Source organism: Cherax quadricarinatus, chromosome 98 (genome assembly GCF_038502225.1).
Source record: "Cherax quadricarinatus isolate ZL_2023a chromosome 98, ASM3850222v1, whole genome shotgun sequence".
Taxonomy (NCBI): Eukaryota; Metazoa; Arthropoda; class Malacostraca; order Decapoda; family Parastacidae; genus Cherax; species Cherax quadricarinatus.
Window position 1 is genome coordinate 8,949,827 of NC_091389.1, and position 18,032 is coordinate 8,967,858.

Sequence of the window (18,032 nt, forward strand, 5' to 3'; positions counted from 1 at the left end):
TCAAGGAACACCAGGTGTGCCAAGGAACACCAGGTGTGTCAAGGAACACCAGGTGTGTCAAGGAACACCAAGTGTGTCAAGGAACATGAGGTGAGTCAAGGAACATTAGGTGAGTCAAGGAACACCAGGTGTGTCAAGCAACATCAGGTGTGGCAAGGAACATGAGGTGAGTCAAGGAACATCAGGTGTGTAAAGGAACATCAGGTGTGGCAAGGAACATGAGGTGAGTCAAGGAACATCAGGTGTGGCAAGGAACACCAGGTGTGTCAAGGAACACCAGGTGTGTCAAGGAACACCAGGTGTGTCAAGGAACACCAGGTGTGTCAAGGAACACCAGGTGTGTCAAGGAACACCTGGTGTGTCAAGGAACATGAGGTGAGTCAACGAACACCAGGTTTGTCAAGGAACACCAGGTGTGTCAAGGAACACCAATTGTGTCAAGGAACACCAGGTGTGTCAAGGAACACCAGGTGTGTCAAGGAACACCAGGTGTGTCAAGGAACACCAATTAAGATTCTTATTATCATTATTGACGATAATTATCATTATTTCACGTATTTATTAAATGAATCCGGATTCATCACCGACGAACAACTGTGACGTCACAGATGTAAACAAACCAGCGTCACTTGTCTACACTGTAGTCTACAAGGTAGTTACTGTAGTGTTGTAGTCTACAAGGTAGTTACTGTAGTGTTGTAGTCTACAGTGTGGTCTACAAGGTAGTTACTGTAGTGTTGTAGTCTACAGTGTAGTCTACAATGTAGTTACTGTAGTGTTGTAGTCTACAGTGTAGTCTACAAGGTAGTTACTGTAGTGTTGTAGTCTACAGTGTAGTCTACAAGGTAGTTACTGTAGTGTTGTAGTCTCAGGTGTAGTCTACAAGGTAGTTACCGTAGTGTTGTAGTCTACAGTGTAGTCTACAAGGTAGTTACTGTAGTGTTGTAGTCTCAGGTGTAGTCTACAAGGTAGTTACTGTAGTGTTGTAGTCTCAGGTGTAGTCTACAAGGTAGTTACTGTAGTGTTGTAGTCTCAGGTGTAGTCTACAAGGTAGTTACTGTAGTGTTGTAGTCTACAGTGTAGTCTACAAGGTAGTTACTGTAGTGTTGTAGTCTACAGTGTAGTCTACAAGGTAGTTACTGTAGTGTTGTAATATACAGTGTAGTCTACAAGGTAGTTACTGTAGTGTTGTAGTCTCAGGTGTAGTCTACAAGGTAGTTACTGTAGTGTTGTAGTCTACAGTGTAGTCTACAAGGTAGTTACTGTAGTGTTGTAGTCTACAGTGTAGTCTACAAGGTAGTTACTGTAGTGTTGTAGTCTCAGGTGTAGTCTACAAGGTAGTTACTGTAGTGTTGTAGTCTCAGGTGTAGTCTACAAGGTAGTTACTGTAGTGTTGTAGTCTCAGGTGTAGTCTACAAGGTAGTTACTGTAGTGTTGTAGTCTACAGTGTAGTCTACAATGTAGTTACTGTAGTGTTGTAGTCTCAGGTGTAGTCGACAAGGTAGTTACTGTAGTGTTGTAGTCTCAGGTGTAGTCTACAAGGTAGTTACTGTAGTGTTGTAGTCTCAGGTGTAGTCTACAAGGTAGTTACTGTAGTGTTGTGGTCTACAGTGTAGTCTACAAAGTAGTTACTGTAGTGTTGTAGTCTACAGTGTAGTCTACAAGGTAGTTACTGTAGTGTTGTAGTCTACAGTGTAGTCTACAAGGTAGTTACTGTAGTGTTGTAGTCTCAGGTGTAGTCTACAAGGTAGTTACTGTAGTGTTGTAGTCTACAGTGTAGTCTACAAGGTAGTTACTGTAGTGTTGTAGTCTCAGGTGTAGTCTACAAGGTAGTTACTGTAGTGTTGTAGTCTACAGTGTAGTCTACAAGGTAGTTACTGTAGTGTTGTAGTCTACAGTGTAGTCTACAAGGTAGTTACTGTAGTGTTGTAGTCTACAGTGTAGTCTACAAGGTAGTTACTGTAGTGTTGTAGTCTACAGTGTAGTCTACAAGGTAGTTACTGTAGTGTTGTAGTCTCAGGTGTAGTCTACAAGGTAGTTACTGTAGTGTTGTAGTCTACAGTGTGGTCTACAAGGTAGTTACTGTAGTGTTGTAGTCTACAGTGTAGCCTACAATGTAGTTACTGTAGTGTTGTAGTCTACAGTGTAGTCTACAAGGTAGTTACTGTAGTGTTGTAGTCTACAGTGTAGTCTACAAGGTAGTTACTGTAGTGTTGTAGTCTACAGTGTAGTCTACAATGTAGTTACTGTAGTAGTCTACAGTGTAGTCTACAAGGTAGTTACTGTAGTGTTGTAGTCTGTGTCTACAAGGTCTACAAGGTAGTTACTGTAGTGTTGTAGTCTACAGTGTAGTCTACAATGTAGTTACTGTAGTGTTGTAGTCTCAGGTGTAGTCTACAAGGTAGTTACTGTAGTGTTGTAGTCTACAGTGTGGTCTACAAGGTAGTTACTGTAGTGTTGTAGTCTACAGTGTAGTCTACAAGGTAGTTACTGTAGTGTTGTAGTCTCAGGTGTAGTCTACAAGGTAGTTACTGTAGTGTTGTAGTCTCAGGTGTAGTCTACAAGGTAGTTACTGTAGTGTTGTAGTCTACAGTGTAGTCTACAAGGTAGTTACTGTAGTGTTGTAGTCTACAGTGTAGTCTACAAGGTAGTTACTGTAGTGTTGTAGTCTACAGTGTAGTCTACAAGGTAGTTACTGTAGTGTTGTAGTCTACAGGTGTAGTCTACAAGGTAGTTACTGTAGTGTTGTAGTCTCAGGTGTAGTCTACAAGGTAGTTACTGTAGTGTTGTAGTCTACAGTGTAGTCTACAAGGTAGTTACTGTAGTGTTGTAGTCTACAGTGTAGTCTACAAGGTAGTTACTGTAGTGTTGTAGTCTCAGGTGTAGTCTACAAGGTAGTTACTGTAGTGTTGTAGTCTCAGGTGTAGTCTACAAGGTAGTTACTGTAGTGTTGTAGTCTACAGTGTAGTCTACAAGGTAGTTACTGTAGTGTTGTAGTCTACAGTGTAGTCTACAAGGTAGTTACTGTAGTGTTGTAGTCTCAGGTGTAGTCTACAAGGTAGTTACTGTAGTGTTGTAGTCTCAGGTGTAGTCTACAAGGTAGTTACTGTAGTGTTGTAGTCTCAGGTGTAGTCTACAAGGTAGTTACTGTAGTGTTGTAGTCTACAGTGTAGTCTACAAGGTAGTTACTGTAGTGTTGTAGTCTACAGTGTAGTCTACAAGGTAGTTACTGTAGTGTTGTAGTCTCAGGTGTAGTCTACAAGGTAGTTACTGTAGTGTTGTAGTCTACAGTGTAGTCTACAAGGTAGTTACTGTAGTGTTGTAGTCTACAGTGTAGTCTACAAGGTAGTTACTGTAGTGTTGTAGTCTACAGTGTAGTCTACAAGGTAGTTACTGTAGTGTTGTAGTCTCAGGTGTAGTCTACAAGGTAGTTACTGTAGTGTTGTAGTCTCAGGTGTAGTCTACAAGGTAGTTACTGTAGTGTTGTAGTCTCAGGTGTAGTCTACAAGGTAGTTACTGTAGTGTTGTAGTCTACAGTGTAGTCTACAAGGTAGTTACTGTAGTGTTGTAGTCTCAGGTGTAGTCTACAAGGTAGTTACTGTAGTGTTGTAGTCTCAGGTGTAGTCTACAAGGTAGTTACTGTAGTGTTGTAGTCTCAGGTGTAGTCTACAAGGTAGTTACTGTAGTGTTGTAGTCTACAAGGTAGTTACTGTAGTGTTGTAGTCTACAGTGTAGTGTACAAGGTAGTTAATGTAGTGTTGTAGTCTACAGTGTAGTCTACAAGGTAGTTACTGTAGTGTTGTATTCTACAGTGTAGTCTACAAGGTAGTTACTGTAGTCTCAGGTGTAGTCTACAAGGTAGTTACTGTAGTGTTGTAGTCTACTACAGGTTGTAGTCTACAAGGTAGTTACTGTAGTGTTGTAGTCTACAGTGTAGTCTACAAGGTAGTTACTGTAGTGTTGTAGTCTCAGGTGTAGTCTACAAGGTAGTTACTGTAGTGTTGTAGTCTACAGTGTAGTCTACAAGGTAGTTACTGTAGTGTTGTAGTCTACAGTGTAGTCTACAAGGTAGTTACTGTAGTGTTGTAGTCTCAGGTGTAGTCTACAAGGTAGTTACTGTAGTGTTGTAGTCTCAGGTGTAGTCTACAAGGTAGTTACTGTAGTGTTGTAGTCTACAGTGTAGTCTACAAGGTAGTTACTGTAGTGTTGTAGTCTACAGGTGTAGTCTACAAGGTAGTTACTGTAGTGTTGTAGTCTCAGGTGTAGTCTACAAGGTAGTTACCGTAGTGTTGTAGTCTACAGGTGTAGTCTACAAGGTAGTTACTGTAGTGTTGTAGTCTACAGTGTAGTCTACAAGGTAGTTACTGTAGTGTTGTAGTCTCAGTGTAGTCTACAAGGTAGTTACTGTAGTGTTGTAGTCTCAGGTGTAGTCTACAAGGTAGTTACTGTAGTGTTGTAGTCTACAGGTGTAGTCTACAAGGTAGTTACTGTAGTGTTGTAGTCTAGTCTCAGGTGTAGTCTACAAGGTAGTTACTGTAGTGTTGTAGTCTCAGGTGTAGTCTACAAGGTAGTTACTGTAGTGTTGTAGTCTCAGGTGTAGTCTACAAGGTAGTTACTGTAGTGTTGTAGTCTACAGTGTAGTCTACAAGGTAGTTACTGTAGTGTTGTAGTCTCAGGTGTAGTCTACAAGGTAGTTACTGTAGTGTTGTAGTCTCAGGTGTAGTCTACAAGGTAGTTACTGTAGTGTTGTAGTCTACAGTGTAGTCTACAAGGTAGTTACTGTAGTGTTGTAGTCTACAGTGTAGTCTACAAGGTAGTTACTGTAGTGTTGTAGTCTCAGGTGTAGTCTACAAGGTAGTTACTGTAGTGTTGTAGTCTACAGTGTAGTCTACAAGGTAGTTACTGTAGTGTTGTAGTCTCAGGTGTAGTCTACAAATTAGTTACTGTAGTGTTGTAGTACTACTGTAGTGTTGTAGTCTAGTACAAGGTAGTTACTGTAGTGTTGTAGTCTAAGGTAGTTACTGTAGTGTTGTAGTCTACAGTGTAGTCTACAAGGTAGTTACTGTAGTGTTGTAGTCTCAGGTGTAGTCTACAAGGTAGTTACTGTAGTGTTGTAGTCTCAGGTGTAGTCTACAAGGTAGTTACTGTAGTGTTGTAGTCTACAGTGTAGTCTACAAGGTAGTTACTGTAGTGTTGTAGTCTCAGGTGTAGTCTACAAGGTAGTTACTGTAGTGTTGTAGTCTACAGTGTAGTCTACAAGGTAGTTACTGTAGTGTTGTAGTCTCAGGTGTAGTCTACAAGGTAGTTACTGTAGTGTTGTAGTCTCAGGTGTAGTCTACAAGGTAGTTACTGTAGTGTTGTAGTCTCAGGTGTAGTCTACAAGGTAGTTACTGTAGTGTTGTAGTCTACAGTGTAGTCTACAAGGTAGTTACTGTAGTGTTGTAGTCTCAGGTGTAGTCTACAAGGTAGTTACTGTAGTGTTGTAGTCTCAGGTGTAGTCTACAAGGTAGTTACTGTAGTTACTGTAGTGTAGTCTACTGTGTAGTCTACAAGGTAGTTACTGTAGTGTTGTAGTCTCAGGTGTAGTCTACAAGGTAGTTACTGTAGTGTTGTAGTCTACAGTGTAGTCTACAAGGTAGTTACTGTAGTGTTGTAGTCTCAGGTGTAGTCTACAAGGTAGTTACTGTAGTGTTGTAGTCTACAGTGTAGTCTACAAGGTAGTTACTGTAGTGTTGTAGTCTACAGGTGTAGTCTACAAGGTAGTTACTGTAGTGTTGTAGTCTCAGGTGTAGTCTACAAGGTAGTTACTGTAGTGTTGTGTCTCAGGTGTAGTCTACAAGGTAGTTACTGTAGTGTTGTAGTCTACAGTGTAGTCTACAAGGTAGTTACTGTAGTGTTGTAGTCTCAGGTGTAGTCTACAAGGTAGTTACTGTAGTGTTGTAGTCTCAGGTGTAGTCTACAAGGTAGTTACTGGAGTGTTGTAGTCTACAGTGTAGTCTACAAGGTAGTTACTGTAGTGTTGTAGTCTCAGGTGTAGTCTACAAGGTAGTTACTGTAGTGTTGTAGTCTACAGTGTAGTCTACAAGGTAGTTACTGTAGTGTTGTAGTCTCAGGTGTAGTCTACAAGGTAGTTACTGTAGTGTTGTAGTCTCAGGTGTAGTCTACAAGGTAGTTACTGTAGTGTTGTAGTCTACAGTGTAGTCTACAAGGTAGTTACTGTAGTGTTGTAGTCTCAGGTGTAGTGTACAAGGTAGTTACTGTAGTGTTGTAGTCTACAAGGTAGTTACTGTAGTGTTGTAGTCTACAGTGTAGTGTACAAGGTAGTTACTGTAGTGTTGTAGTCTACAGTGTAGTCTACAAGGTAGTTACTGTAGTGTTGCAGTCTCAGGTGTAGTCTACAAGGTAGTTACTGTAGTGTTGTAGTCTACAGTGTAGTCTACAAGGTAGTTACTGTAGTGTTGTAGTCTCAGGTGTAGTCTACAAGGTAGTTACTGTAGTGTTGTAGTCTACAAGGTAGTTACTGTAGTGTTGTAGTCTACAGTGTAGTCTACAAGGTAGTTACTGTAGTGTTGTAGTCTACAGTGTAGTCTACAAGGTAGTTACTGTAGTGTTGTAGTCTCAGGTGTAGTCTACAAGGTAGTTACTGTAGTGTTGTAGTCTACAGTGTAGTCTACAAGGTAGTTACTGTAGTGTTGTAGTCTCAGGTGTAGTCTACAAGGTAGTTACTGTAGTGTTGTAGTCTCAGGTGTAGTCTACAAGGTACTTACTGTAGTGTTGTAGTCTACAGTGTAGTCTACAAGGTACTTACTGTAGTGTTGTAGTCTACAGTGTAGTCTACAAGGTAGTTACTGTAGTGTTGTAGTCTCAGGTGTAGTCTACAAGGTAGTTACTGTAGTGTTGTAGTCTACAGTGTAGTCTACAATGTAGTTACTGTAGTGTTGTAGTCTTGTAGTCTACAAGGTAGTTACTGTAGTGTTGTAGTCTCAGGTGTAGTCTACAAGGTAGTTACTGTAGTGTTGTAGTCTACAGTGTAGTCTACAAGGTAGTTACTGTAGTGTTGTAGTCTCAGGTGTAGTCTACAAGGTAGTTACTGTAGTGTTGTAGTCTACAGTGTAGTCTACAAGGTAGTTACTGTAGTGTTGTAGTCTCAGGTGTAGTCTACAAGGTAGTTACTGTAGTGTTGTAGTCTACAGTGTAGTCTACAAGGTAGTTACTGTAGTGTTGTAGTCTCAGGTGTAGTCTACAAGGTAGTTACTGTAGTGTTGTAGTCTCAGGTGTAGTCTACAAGGTAGTTACTGTAGTGTTGTAGTCTACAGTGTAGTCTACAAGGTAGTTACTGTAGTGTTGTAGTCTACAGTGTAGTCTACAAGGTAGTTACTGTAGTGTTGTAGTCTACAGTGTAGTCTACAAGGTAGTTACTGTAGTGTTGTAGTCTACAGTGTAGTCTACAAGGTAGTTACTGTAGTGTTGTAGTCTACAGTGTAGTCTACAAGGTAGTTACTGTAGTGTTGTAGTCTCAGGTGTAGTCTACAAGGTAGTTACTGTAGTGTTGTAGTCTCAGGTGTAGTCTACAAGGTAGTTACTGTAGTGTTGTAGTCTCAGGTGTAGTCTACAAGGTAGTTACTGTAGTGTTGTAGTCTACAGTGTAGTCTACAAGGTAGTTACTGTAGTGTTGTAGTCTCAGGTGTAGACTACAAGGTAGTTACTGTAGTTTTGTAGTCTACAGTGTAGTCTACAAGGTAGTTACTGTAGTGTTGTAGTCTCAGGTGTAGACTACAAGGTAGTTACTGTAGTTTTGTAGTCTACAGTGTAGTCTACAAGGTAGTTACTGTAGTGTTGTAGTCTCAGGTGTAGTCTACAAGGTAGTTACTGTAGTGTTGTAGTCTCAGGTGTAGTCTACAAGGTAGTTACTGTAGTGTTGTAGTCTACAGTGTAGTCTACAAGGTAGTTACTGTAGTGTTGTAGTCTCAGGTGTAGTCTACAAGGTAGTTACTGTAGTGTTGTAGTCTACAGTGTAGTCTACAAGGTAGTTACTGTAGTGTTGTAGTCTCAGGTGTAGTCTACAAGGTAGTTACTGTAGTGTTGTAGTCTCAGGTGTAGTCTACAAGGTAGTTACTGTAGTGTTGTAGTCTACAGTGTAGTCTACAAGGTAGTTACTGTAGTGTTGTAGTCTCAGGTGTAGTCTACAAGGTAGTTACTGTAGTGTTGTCGTCTACAGTGTAGTCTGCAAGGTAGTTACTGTAGTGTTGTAGTCTCAGGTGTAGTCTACAAGGTAGTTACTGTAGTGTTGTAGTCTACAGTGTAGTCTACAAGGTAGTTACTGTAGTGTTGTAATCTCAGGTGTAGTCTACAAGGTAGTTACTGTAGTGTTGTAATCTCAGGTGTAGTCTACAAGGTAGTTACTGTAGTTTTGTAGTCTACAGTGTAGTCTACAAGGTAGTTACTGTAGTGTTGTAGTCTACAGTGTAGTCTACAAGGTAGTTACTGTAGTGTTGTAATCTCAGGTGTAGTCTACAAGGTAGTTACTGTAGTGTTGTAGTCTACAAGGTAGTTACTGTAGTGTTGTAGTCTACAAGGTAGTTACTGTAGTGTTGTAGTCTACAAGGTAGTTACTGTAGTGTTGTAGTCTACAAGGTAGTTACTGTAGTGTTGTAGTCTACAAGGTAGTTACTGTAGTGTTGTAGTCTCAGGTGTAGTCTACAAGGTAGTTACTGTAGTGTTGTAGTCTACAGTGTAGTCTACAAGGTAGTTACTGTAGTGTTGTAGTCTCAGGTGTAGTCTACAAGGTAGTTACTGTAGTGTTGTAGTCTACAGTGTAGTCTACAAGGTAGTTACTGTAGTGTTGTAGTCTACAAGGTAGTTACTGTAGTGTTGTAGTCTCAGGTGTAGTCTACAAGGTAGTTACTGTAGTGTTGTAGTCTACAGTGTAGTCTACAAGATAGTTACTGTAGTGTTGTAGTCTCAGGTGTAGTCTACAAGGTAGTTACTGTAGTGTTGTAGTCTACAGTGTAGTCTACAAGGTAGTTACTGTAGTGTTGTCTACAAGGTAGTTACTGTAGTGTTGTAGTCTACAGTGTAGTCTACAAGGTAGTTACTGTAGTGTTGTAGTCTCAGGTGTAGTCTACAAGGTAGTTACTGTAGTGTTGTAGTCTCAGGTGTAGTCTACAAGGTAGTTACTGTAGTGTTGTAGTCTACAGTGTAGTCTACAAGGTAGTTACTGTAGTGTTGTAGTCTCAGGTGTAGTCTACAAGGTAGTTACTGTAGTGTTGTAGTCTACAGTGTAGTCTGCAAGGTAGTTAATGTAGTGTTGTAATCTAGTGTAGTCTACAAGGTAGTTACTGTAGTGTTGTAGTCTACAGTGTAGTCTACAAGGTAGTTACTGTAGTGTTGTAATCTCAGGTGTAGTCTACAAGGTAGTTACTGTAGTGTTGTAATCTCAGGTGTAGTCTACAAGGTAGTTACTGTAGTTTTTTAGTCTACAGTGTAGTCTACAAGGTAGTTACTGTAGTGTTGTAGTCTACAGTGTAGTCTACAAGGTAGTTACTGTAGTGTTGTAGTCTCAGGTGTAGTCTACAAGGTAGTTACTGTAGTGTTGTAGTCTACAAGGTAGTTACTGTAGTGTTGTAGTCTACAAGGTAGTTACTGTAGTGTTGTAGTCTACAAGGTAGTTACTGTAGTGTTGTAGTCTACAAGGTAGTTACTGTAGTGTTGTAGTCTACAAGGTAGTTACTGTAGTGTTGTAGTCTCAGGTGTAGTCTACAAGGTAGTTACTGTAGTGTTGTAGTCTACAGTGTAGTCTACAAGGTAGTTACTGTAGTGTTGTAGTCTCAGGTGTAGTCTACAAGGTAGTTACTGTAGTGTTGTAGTCTACAGTGTAGTCTACAAGGTAGTTACTGTAGTGTTGTAGTCTACAAGGTAGTTACTGTAGTGTTGTAGTCTCAGGTGTAGTCTACAAGGTAGTTACTGTAGTGTTGTAGTCTACAGTGTAGTCTACAAGATAGTTACTGTAGTGTTGTAGTCTCAGGTGTAGTCTACAAGGTAGTTACTGTAGTGTTGTAGTCTACAGTGTAGTCTACAAGGTAGTTACTGTAGTGTTGTAGTCTACAAGGTAGTTACTGTAGTGTTGTAGTCTACAGTGTAGTCTACAAGGTAGTTACTGTAGTGTTGTAGTCTCAGGTGTAGTCTACAAGGTAGTTACTGTAGTTCTGTAGTCTACAGTGTAGTCTACAAGGTAGTTACTGTAGTGTTGTAATCTCAGGTGTAGTCTTCAAGGTAGTTACTGTAGTTTTGTATTCTACAGTGTAGTCTACAAGGTAGTTACTGTAGTGTTGTAATCTCAGGTGTAGTCTACAAGGTAGTTACTGTAGTGTTGTAGTCTACAGTGTAGTCTACAAGGTAGTTACTGTAGTGTTGTAGTCTACAAGGTAGTTACTGTAGTGTTGTAGTCTCAGGTGTAGTCTACAAGGTAGTTACTGTAGTGTTGTAGTCTCAGGTGTAGTCTACAAGGTAATTACTATAGTGTTGTAGTCTACAGTGTAGTCTACAAGGTAGTTACTGTAGTGTTGTAGTCTACAAGGTAGTTACTGTAGTGTTGTAGTCTACAAGGTAGTTACTGTAGTGTTGTAGTCTCAGGTGTAGTCTACAATGTAGTTACTGTAGTGTTGTAGTCTCAGGTGTAGTCTACAAGGTAATTACTATAGTGTTGTAGTCTACAGTGTAGTCTACAAGGTAGTTACTGTAGTGTTGTAGTCTACAAGGTAGTTACTGTAGTGTTGTAGCCTACAGTGTAGTCTACAAGGTAGTTACTGTAGTGTTGTAGCCTACAGTGTAGTCTACAAGGTATTTACTATAGTGTTGTAGTCTACAGTAGTCTACAAGGTAGTTACTGTAGTGTTGTAGTCTACAAGGTAGTTACTATAGTGTTGTAGTCTACAGTGTAGTCTACAAGGTAGTTACTGTAGTGTTGTAGTCTCAGGTGTGGTCTACAAGGTAGTTACTGTAGTGTTGTAGTCTAGAGTGTATTTACTGTAGTGTTGTATTCTCAGGTTTATTTTAGGCATACAAGGGTACTGTATATACACAAGAGATGTATATGTCTCGTTATGTAATCGCTCGAAGATTACTTTCTGTTGTAGAAATTAATCTTTCGGTGATTATTTATGTTTCAGGTACGGTGTAAAAGTTATATTGACTGGCGATGCATGTGGTGACACGGAGCCTTAATAACCTACAGTTTGTAGAGGAAACATTCTAAAATGTGTTGATCTTTCGGCCCATTATCAAGCCCTGGTTTGGTGTTTGGTTTAGCGAGTTGTGCTTTACGTTATTCACTTTCAGGTTTGGTTACATATGATGTGTATGTTGATCATGTACTACATCACCTGAATCAAGTGGGAAAATGAATGTGAGATTTATCAGTGAAGAATAATTTGAATGTCTTTTGTGATGTGCATTGGCCAGACAGAGACAGAGATTTCAGTCAGTGAGATGGAAATGGTACTTGTATGTTCGACACTTATTGGGTGCATGTTACTGTTATACTTTGGTTTATGTGCACGAGTTGAACTTACTCGTGACATCCATCCAAATCAAAATTTGAATTAGTTGTGCGTATGAGTGCAAAAATTTAAAACTGGATTCGGCGGACAGAAGACAAGTGCCAGCGGAAAATGAACCATCCAGTGCCGGATGGCAGAAGGCGAATCCTCACGGGAGAAGAGCGCCTCCTGTTGCGCAAGCTTGTATCTGCACATGAAGGGATTCTCAAGGCTCAGAACGTTGATGGCACCTCAACCAAGGAGAGGCGACGACAGTGGGAAAAGATCGCTGCTTCATTCAATGACTCGCCAACGGTCACTTCCCGCACCGCCCCTGAGCTGAGGAAGGCTTGGGAGAACATGAAGTATCGGGCCAAGCATGCTCTAGACAGGTGAGAAACTCCTTTTCTTGTGTAGTACGGGTGGTCCTCGACTTACGATAGGGTTACGTTCCGACAAACCCATTGTAAGTCAAAAATATCATGTCATATATGAATATGATATACTAAATAAGTAACTACTGTCACTCAATAAGTGAATAAACAGATAATTACTGTAACTAACTAAATACCAATATTGAAAGTAAATAAATGAATCCAACTTGCTGCCTTCATGCTGGGTAATTATCTTAAATTTCATCTCCAAACTAATTGCTGCCGCACCATTGTAAAGTTAAAATATCATAAGTCAAACCATCGTAAGTCGAGGAACTCTTGTAACCAACGCATTCACAGCTAATGCCCAGTTTGCGTCCATCCGTTATGGATGGACACAAATATAAGTTTATTTAAACATTATTCAATGATTATTCAGTAATGGGTGAGACTTAAGTCCATGTTGAAAGCCCATGGTTACGCAGAGCATTTCAGGCAAGCTCAACCCTAAGACTACAAGATCTTCAATGTATTTATATCTTTAAATGTCTGTTGTAATCTTGAAATTGGCTACTTAACACCCCGCTCTCCCTTACAGGCAGTACCGCATGAGGAGAGATTCAGTGAGTCGAGATTCTTCTCCTCCGATGCATCCTCCAATGGAAGCCGAGGGAGACTCCCCAGTGGCTCTCCTCCCCAGCCAATGCCTGGAGACTATCATGCTACATGAGAACCAGGAACACCATGTCAAGATGGAACCAGGTGTGTGTATGTGTACGTACATGTAAGTGCTCCTGGACTTACAGTGGGGTTATGTTCTGACGAACCCATCGTAAGTTAAAACTATTGTGAGTCTAATGTGACTATGTGCTAAAAAAATAACTACTATCACTGAATAAGTAAATAAAAAATAATTACTATAATTAAATACCAGTATTGAAAAGTAAATAAATGAACGTAAGTTACGGACTTGCTGCCTTCATGTTGGGTAATTATCTTAAGTTTCGTCTCCAAAGTAATTGCTGATACACCATCGTAAAGTTGAAATATAATACAGTGGACCCCCGCATAACGATATTATTTCAATCCAGAAGTCTGTTTGGGTGCCGTTATAGACCGAATTTGTTCCCATAAGAAATATTGTGAATTAGATTAGTCCGTTTCAGACCCCCAGAAATACACCTACAAAAGCACTTACAAAAATACACTTACATAATTGGTCGAGTTGGGAGCTGACCGTTATGCGGGGGTCCACTGTACTGTAATAATAATAATATTGCAGCTTGAAGGTCATTTAAATTGTGATGTCAGTATACTTCTGGCAAAACAGGGATGTACTGAGTGAATGTGAATGTGTTTTTTTTTTTTGCTCCTCATCTTAGTGGAAGGCAAGAAACTGATAGTGTAAATAATGGTGACTGTTTCCTTTTTTGGGTTGCCCTACCTCGGCGGGAGACGGCTGGCATGTTTGTGTATTAGGGCAACCTTGTATCAGATTCTGAGTGTTTAGTGCTTTCAGGATTCCTCTGCTTCATAGTTTCTGTGTAACAGTAATATTAAAGGAGGTGGACTGGTAAGCCAGTGGTCAGATGACCTAAAGCTCATGTCTAAGACCAGTGTCATGAAACACTTGTCCTGTTTCCTGACAAACCTAACCTAATATATCCTAACCTAACCTAACCTAACCTAACCTAACCTAACCTAACCTAACCTAACCTAACCTAATCTAACCTAACCTAACCTACTCTAACCTAACCTAACCTAACCTAATCTAACCTAATCTAACCTAATCTAACCTAATCTAACCTAACCTAACCTAATCTAACCTAATCTAACCTAATCTAACCTCACAAACCTTACCTAACCTTCAGTTTCTAAAAATTGTTATTGGATATTTCACAGATAGCGGAGAGGAATATTACGACCACGAAGGTGTGGCAGAACCACTGGCATCGATAGCTTCCATGTCAGTGCCACCGATGATGCTGCCAGTCACCCCTCCGACCAGGGCCACCTCTCCAACCCCTTCTTCAGGTCCAGAGAACGGCCACATCCAAACCAAACACGGCAGAGGTCACAAGAGAGGGACTTATAACATTCTCTGTGACCACGACATAGTGTTCGTCAGGAAGCAGAGAGAGCTGATGGACCTGCAGCTGGAAGTGTATAATCTCAAGAAAATGGTTGAGCTGAATAAACTACAGCACATACAGAAAACTTACGAGATGGACCTGAAACACAAAGAAGAAGAACACAACTTGAAAATGTGTTTGATGAGGAGAGCGATGGACAAGTGAACACTGGTGCTCGCTGCTAGTGCAGATAACGCCACAATTAACTAGGATTATAAGCATCTGTATTGTATCAAGTGACCTCTGATTATACAGCACCTCTTTTCAGTGTTCTGCATTTTCATTGGCTTCAGATTGAGCCATTGTTCATTATGTTCCATCTGCCGATGATAGTCACCGGTGGGTGGAACAATGGTTCAGTTGAAGGCCAACCAAAACGTGGAACACAAAATATGCGTTGTATATGGGGGGCCCTTGATTTTGGCAACCCTTGATCACCAAAATGCATTAGTTCCACATTTTTCCACAAATATGTAGTTAAATAGATTTACATTAGCTATAATTTATTTTGAAACAGAAGGCATTATTGCTTGTTAATTTTACTAGTATTGATTTCAGACATGATATTTGTATTTAAATTAGAAGATGTAATAGTTTTTATAGTATATGACAACAATTTTGATATATAAGATTTATAAGAGCCACTTTGTTAAGATATGAGAAAGTATACATGAAGACAATACACAAGTCAAAATACTGTGGCTGGAATATTTCACTGAACACCAACACTTGGGTGAGGATCTTGTGATGATGATGTAACGCCCTAGTGTGACTTGATATTTCATTATAAGGTTCCTTTCCTAAGTGCAGGTTTTTGGTGAACGATGTATGAATGGTATACAGTACGGGCAAGATAAAGAATTAGACATGTGTGCAACATCTGGGTATCTTTAATTTGTAAACGTTTTGACATCCAGTGGCTTTATCAATACAAGGACATAATGTGAAGACTGTACCCCTCAAGGAAGGTTCCTTGACGTTGGTGAGGGGCTTTTGATCTAGGGCATTGGACCTGTGCTCCAGTTCCCTGAATTAAGCCTGGATACTTTCCACATCCCCTCCCCCACAGCTGCTGCATAATGCTATGGATTTAGCATTCCCCTTTGATTATAATAATATTGTGAAGACTAGAAGTGTATACTTAAGACAGGGTAATCAGTCTCTCAGCCTTGGAGGTGAAGAGCACTGTAATCTTCAGATCTACAAAGCACAGGGAGGAAACCATACCATGGGCGGGATTTGAACCCGCGGTCAGAGAGTCTCAAAACTCCAGGCCGTCGCGTTAGCCACTGGACCAGCTAGCCACAATAAGATTCGTCCAACTAGGTATATTTCTACACCATAGGAAGGCTAGCATAGGCACCACTGTGACTACAAATGCAAGTTTTTACAGACGAATCTCCAGCTAGCGTGGCCGTGACGAACTCTAGCTCAAGTCCCCTCTCTGACCGCGGGTTCAAATCCCACCCATGGTATGGTTTGTTTACAATCGTGTCATTATGATTTCGTGAGTCACAGGCAGGAAGACTGCTACTTGAACAATTAAATTCTTCAAGACCACAATGCTCATCACTTCCAGGGCTGAGGGACTGATTACCTCATCTTTTATATATACAGTGGACCCCCGGTTTACGATCAGCTCCCAGTGTGACCAATTATGTAAGTGTATTTATGTAAGTGCATTTGTACGTGTATGTTTGGGGGTTTGAAATGGACTAATCTACCTCACAATATTCCTTATGGGAACAAATTCAGTCAGTACTGGCACCTGAACATACTTCTGGAATGAAATAATATCGTAAACCGGGGGTCCACTGTACTTCTACAGTCTTCATATTATGTCCTTGTATTGATAAAACCACTGGATGGTGAAAAATCTACAAAATTAAAAATACTCAGCTGTTGCACATATGTCTAATTCATTTTGTTGGTCTTGTATAGAGGTGTTTATCAGATGTTGTAGATTCTTGACTCTGTGAGGTGCTAGACGTTAATATTCATTTGCAGTTACTCCTGCTAAATACATTTTTCATTTTAAGAAGTGAAGGAGATTTGAATCTGCTATTGTGGATTCCTACAATTACCCCCCCCTATCCCCAATCACTCTACCAGCTTAGCTAGCATCAGGTTAGGTTAGGTAAAATTTGTCAGGAAACAGGACTTAGGTTAGGTTAGGTAAAATTTGTCAGGAAACAGGACTTAGGTTAGTTTATTTTATTTATTTATTTATTAATTTGAACATGATACAGAGAAGTACAAGGAATACAATTTTTAAAGCGCAGCATGCCAAAGCCACTTGTATGCAGAGCATTATGGGCAGCTTAAAATTAACTTAATCTTAACTAAGAAATGATATATTCAGTGGTACAAAAATTATTGTAAAACAGATAACAATTAAGTACAAATGAGTATGACAAAGACAGGTCATATGGTCATTTACTGTGTTGCTGTGTAATCAGTAGAATGGAGTATTATGTTAGGTAATGAAGTTAAATAGTAACAAAGTTTGATTGGGTCACAGGTTGACATTTATGAGATACAATAATGAGATACATATATGAGGTACAATTATTCAGTATTTATTTAGTTGTGAGTAAGTGATTTTCGAGAAGAGACTTGAATTTATAAACATACAGTGTTTCTTTTATATTCACAGGTAATGAATTCCAGATTTTAGGGCCTTTTATGTGCATTGGGTTTTTGCATAGCGTGCGATTTATCAGGAAACAGGATAGGTGTTAGGTTAGGTTAGGTGAGATTTATCAGGAAACAGGATAGGTGTTAGGTTAGGTTAGGTGAGATTTATCAGGAAACAGGATAGGTGTTAGGTTAGGTTAGGTGAGATTTATCAGGAAACAGGATAGGTGTTAGGTTAGGTGAGATTTATCAGGAAACAGGATAGGTGTTAGGTTAGGTTAGGTGAGATTTATCAGGAAACAGGATAGGTGTTAGGTTAGGTGAGATTTATCAGGAAACAGGATAGGTGTTAGGTTAGGTGAGATTTATCAGGAAACAGGATAGGTGTTAGGTTAGGTGAGATTTATCAGGAGACAGGATAGGTGTTAGGTTAGGTTAGGTGAGATTTATCAGGAAACAGGATAGGTGTGAGGTTAGGTTAGATGAGATTTATCAGGAGACAGGATAGGTGTTAGGTTAGGTTAGGTGAGATTTATCAGGAGACAGGATAGGTGTTAGGTTAGGTGAGATTTATCAGGAAACAGGATAGGTGTTAGGTTAGGTGAGATTTATCAGGAAACAGGATAGGTGTTAGGTTAGGTTAGGTGAGATTTATCAGGAAACAGGATAGGTGTTAGGTTAGGTGAGATTTATCAGGAAACAGGATAGGTGTTAGGTTAGGTTAGGTGAGATTTATCAGGAAACAGGATAGGTGTTAGGTTAGGTGAGATTTATCAGGAAACAGGATAGGTGTTAGGTTAGGTTAGGTGAGATTTATCAGGAAACAGGATAGGTGTTAGGTTAGGTTAGGTGAGATTTATCAGGAAACAGGATAGGTGTTAGGTTAGGTTAGGTGAGATTTATCAGGAAACAGGATAGGTGTTAGGTTAGGTTAGGTGAGATTTATCAGGAAACAGGATAGGTGTTAGGTTAGGTTAGGTGAGATTTATCAGGAAACAGGATAGGTGTGAGGTTAGGTTAGATGAGATTTATCAGGAGACAGGGTATGTGTTTCCTGATGTGGGTCTTAGTCATATGATGACCCACAGCTGGAGCTTTTGGTCATCTGACCGAGGCCTTCCACTGGCCTACCTCTCCACCCCTTAAAAATTATGGTTATGATTATAAGTATATTTTATTAGCTAACAGAGATGCAATTTCAGGACTGACTATTCCTTCATGAGAGAGCTCTACATGCCCATGAGTGGTTCTGATCCAAGGCACTGGATCTGCCTCTAATGAATTGATCATGATTGATTCCCAGTGCCCAGGAACTGTGTAGCCCTTTCAGGTTTAGCACTTTCCCATTATAA

The 18,032-nt window shown here is 40.0% G+C and overlaps 2 protein-coding genes across 3 annotated transcripts in view; both read left to right on the forward strand.

Moving 5' to 3' along the window:
* Positions 1–18,032, forward strand: part of LOC128702531 (HMG box-containing protein 4) — an 83,583-nt gene that overhangs the window by 53,936 nt on the left and 11,615 nt on the right. The window lies entirely within an intron of this gene.
* LOC128702532 (myb/SANT-like DNA-binding domain-containing protein 3) lies at positions 602–17,241 on the forward strand. Of its 2 annotated transcripts, none has more exons than XM_053796806.2 (4): positions 602–652; positions 11,338–11,929; positions 12,510–12,673; positions 13,814–17,241. In XM_053796806.2, the coding sequence occupies exons 2-4, from the start codon at positions 11,670–11,672 to the stop codon at positions 14,206–14,208; spliced, it is 819 nt and encodes a 272-aa protein (XP_053652781.2). In that variant the 5' UTR covers positions 602–652; positions 11,338–11,669; the 3' UTR covers positions 14,209–17,241. The 2 variants fall into 2 exon arrangements, with proteins under 2 accessions (XP_053652781.2, XP_069961433.1); XM_070105332.1 differs by having other exon boundaries at positions 604–652; positions 11,169–11,929.

Coding starts and splice junctions, on each gene's coding strand:
- LOC128702532 (XM_053796806.2), top strand. CDS start 11,670: ATGAACCATCCAGTGCCGGATGGCAGAAGGCGAATCCTCACGGGAGAA. Junction 11,930..12,509: donor GCCAAGCATGCTCTAGACAG/GTGAGAAACTCC, acceptor TCTCCCTTACAG/GCAGTACCGCATGAGGAGAG. Junction 12,674..13,813: donor CCATGTCAAGATGGAACCAG/GTGTGTGTATGT, acceptor GATATTTCACAG/ATAGCGGAGAGGAATATTAC.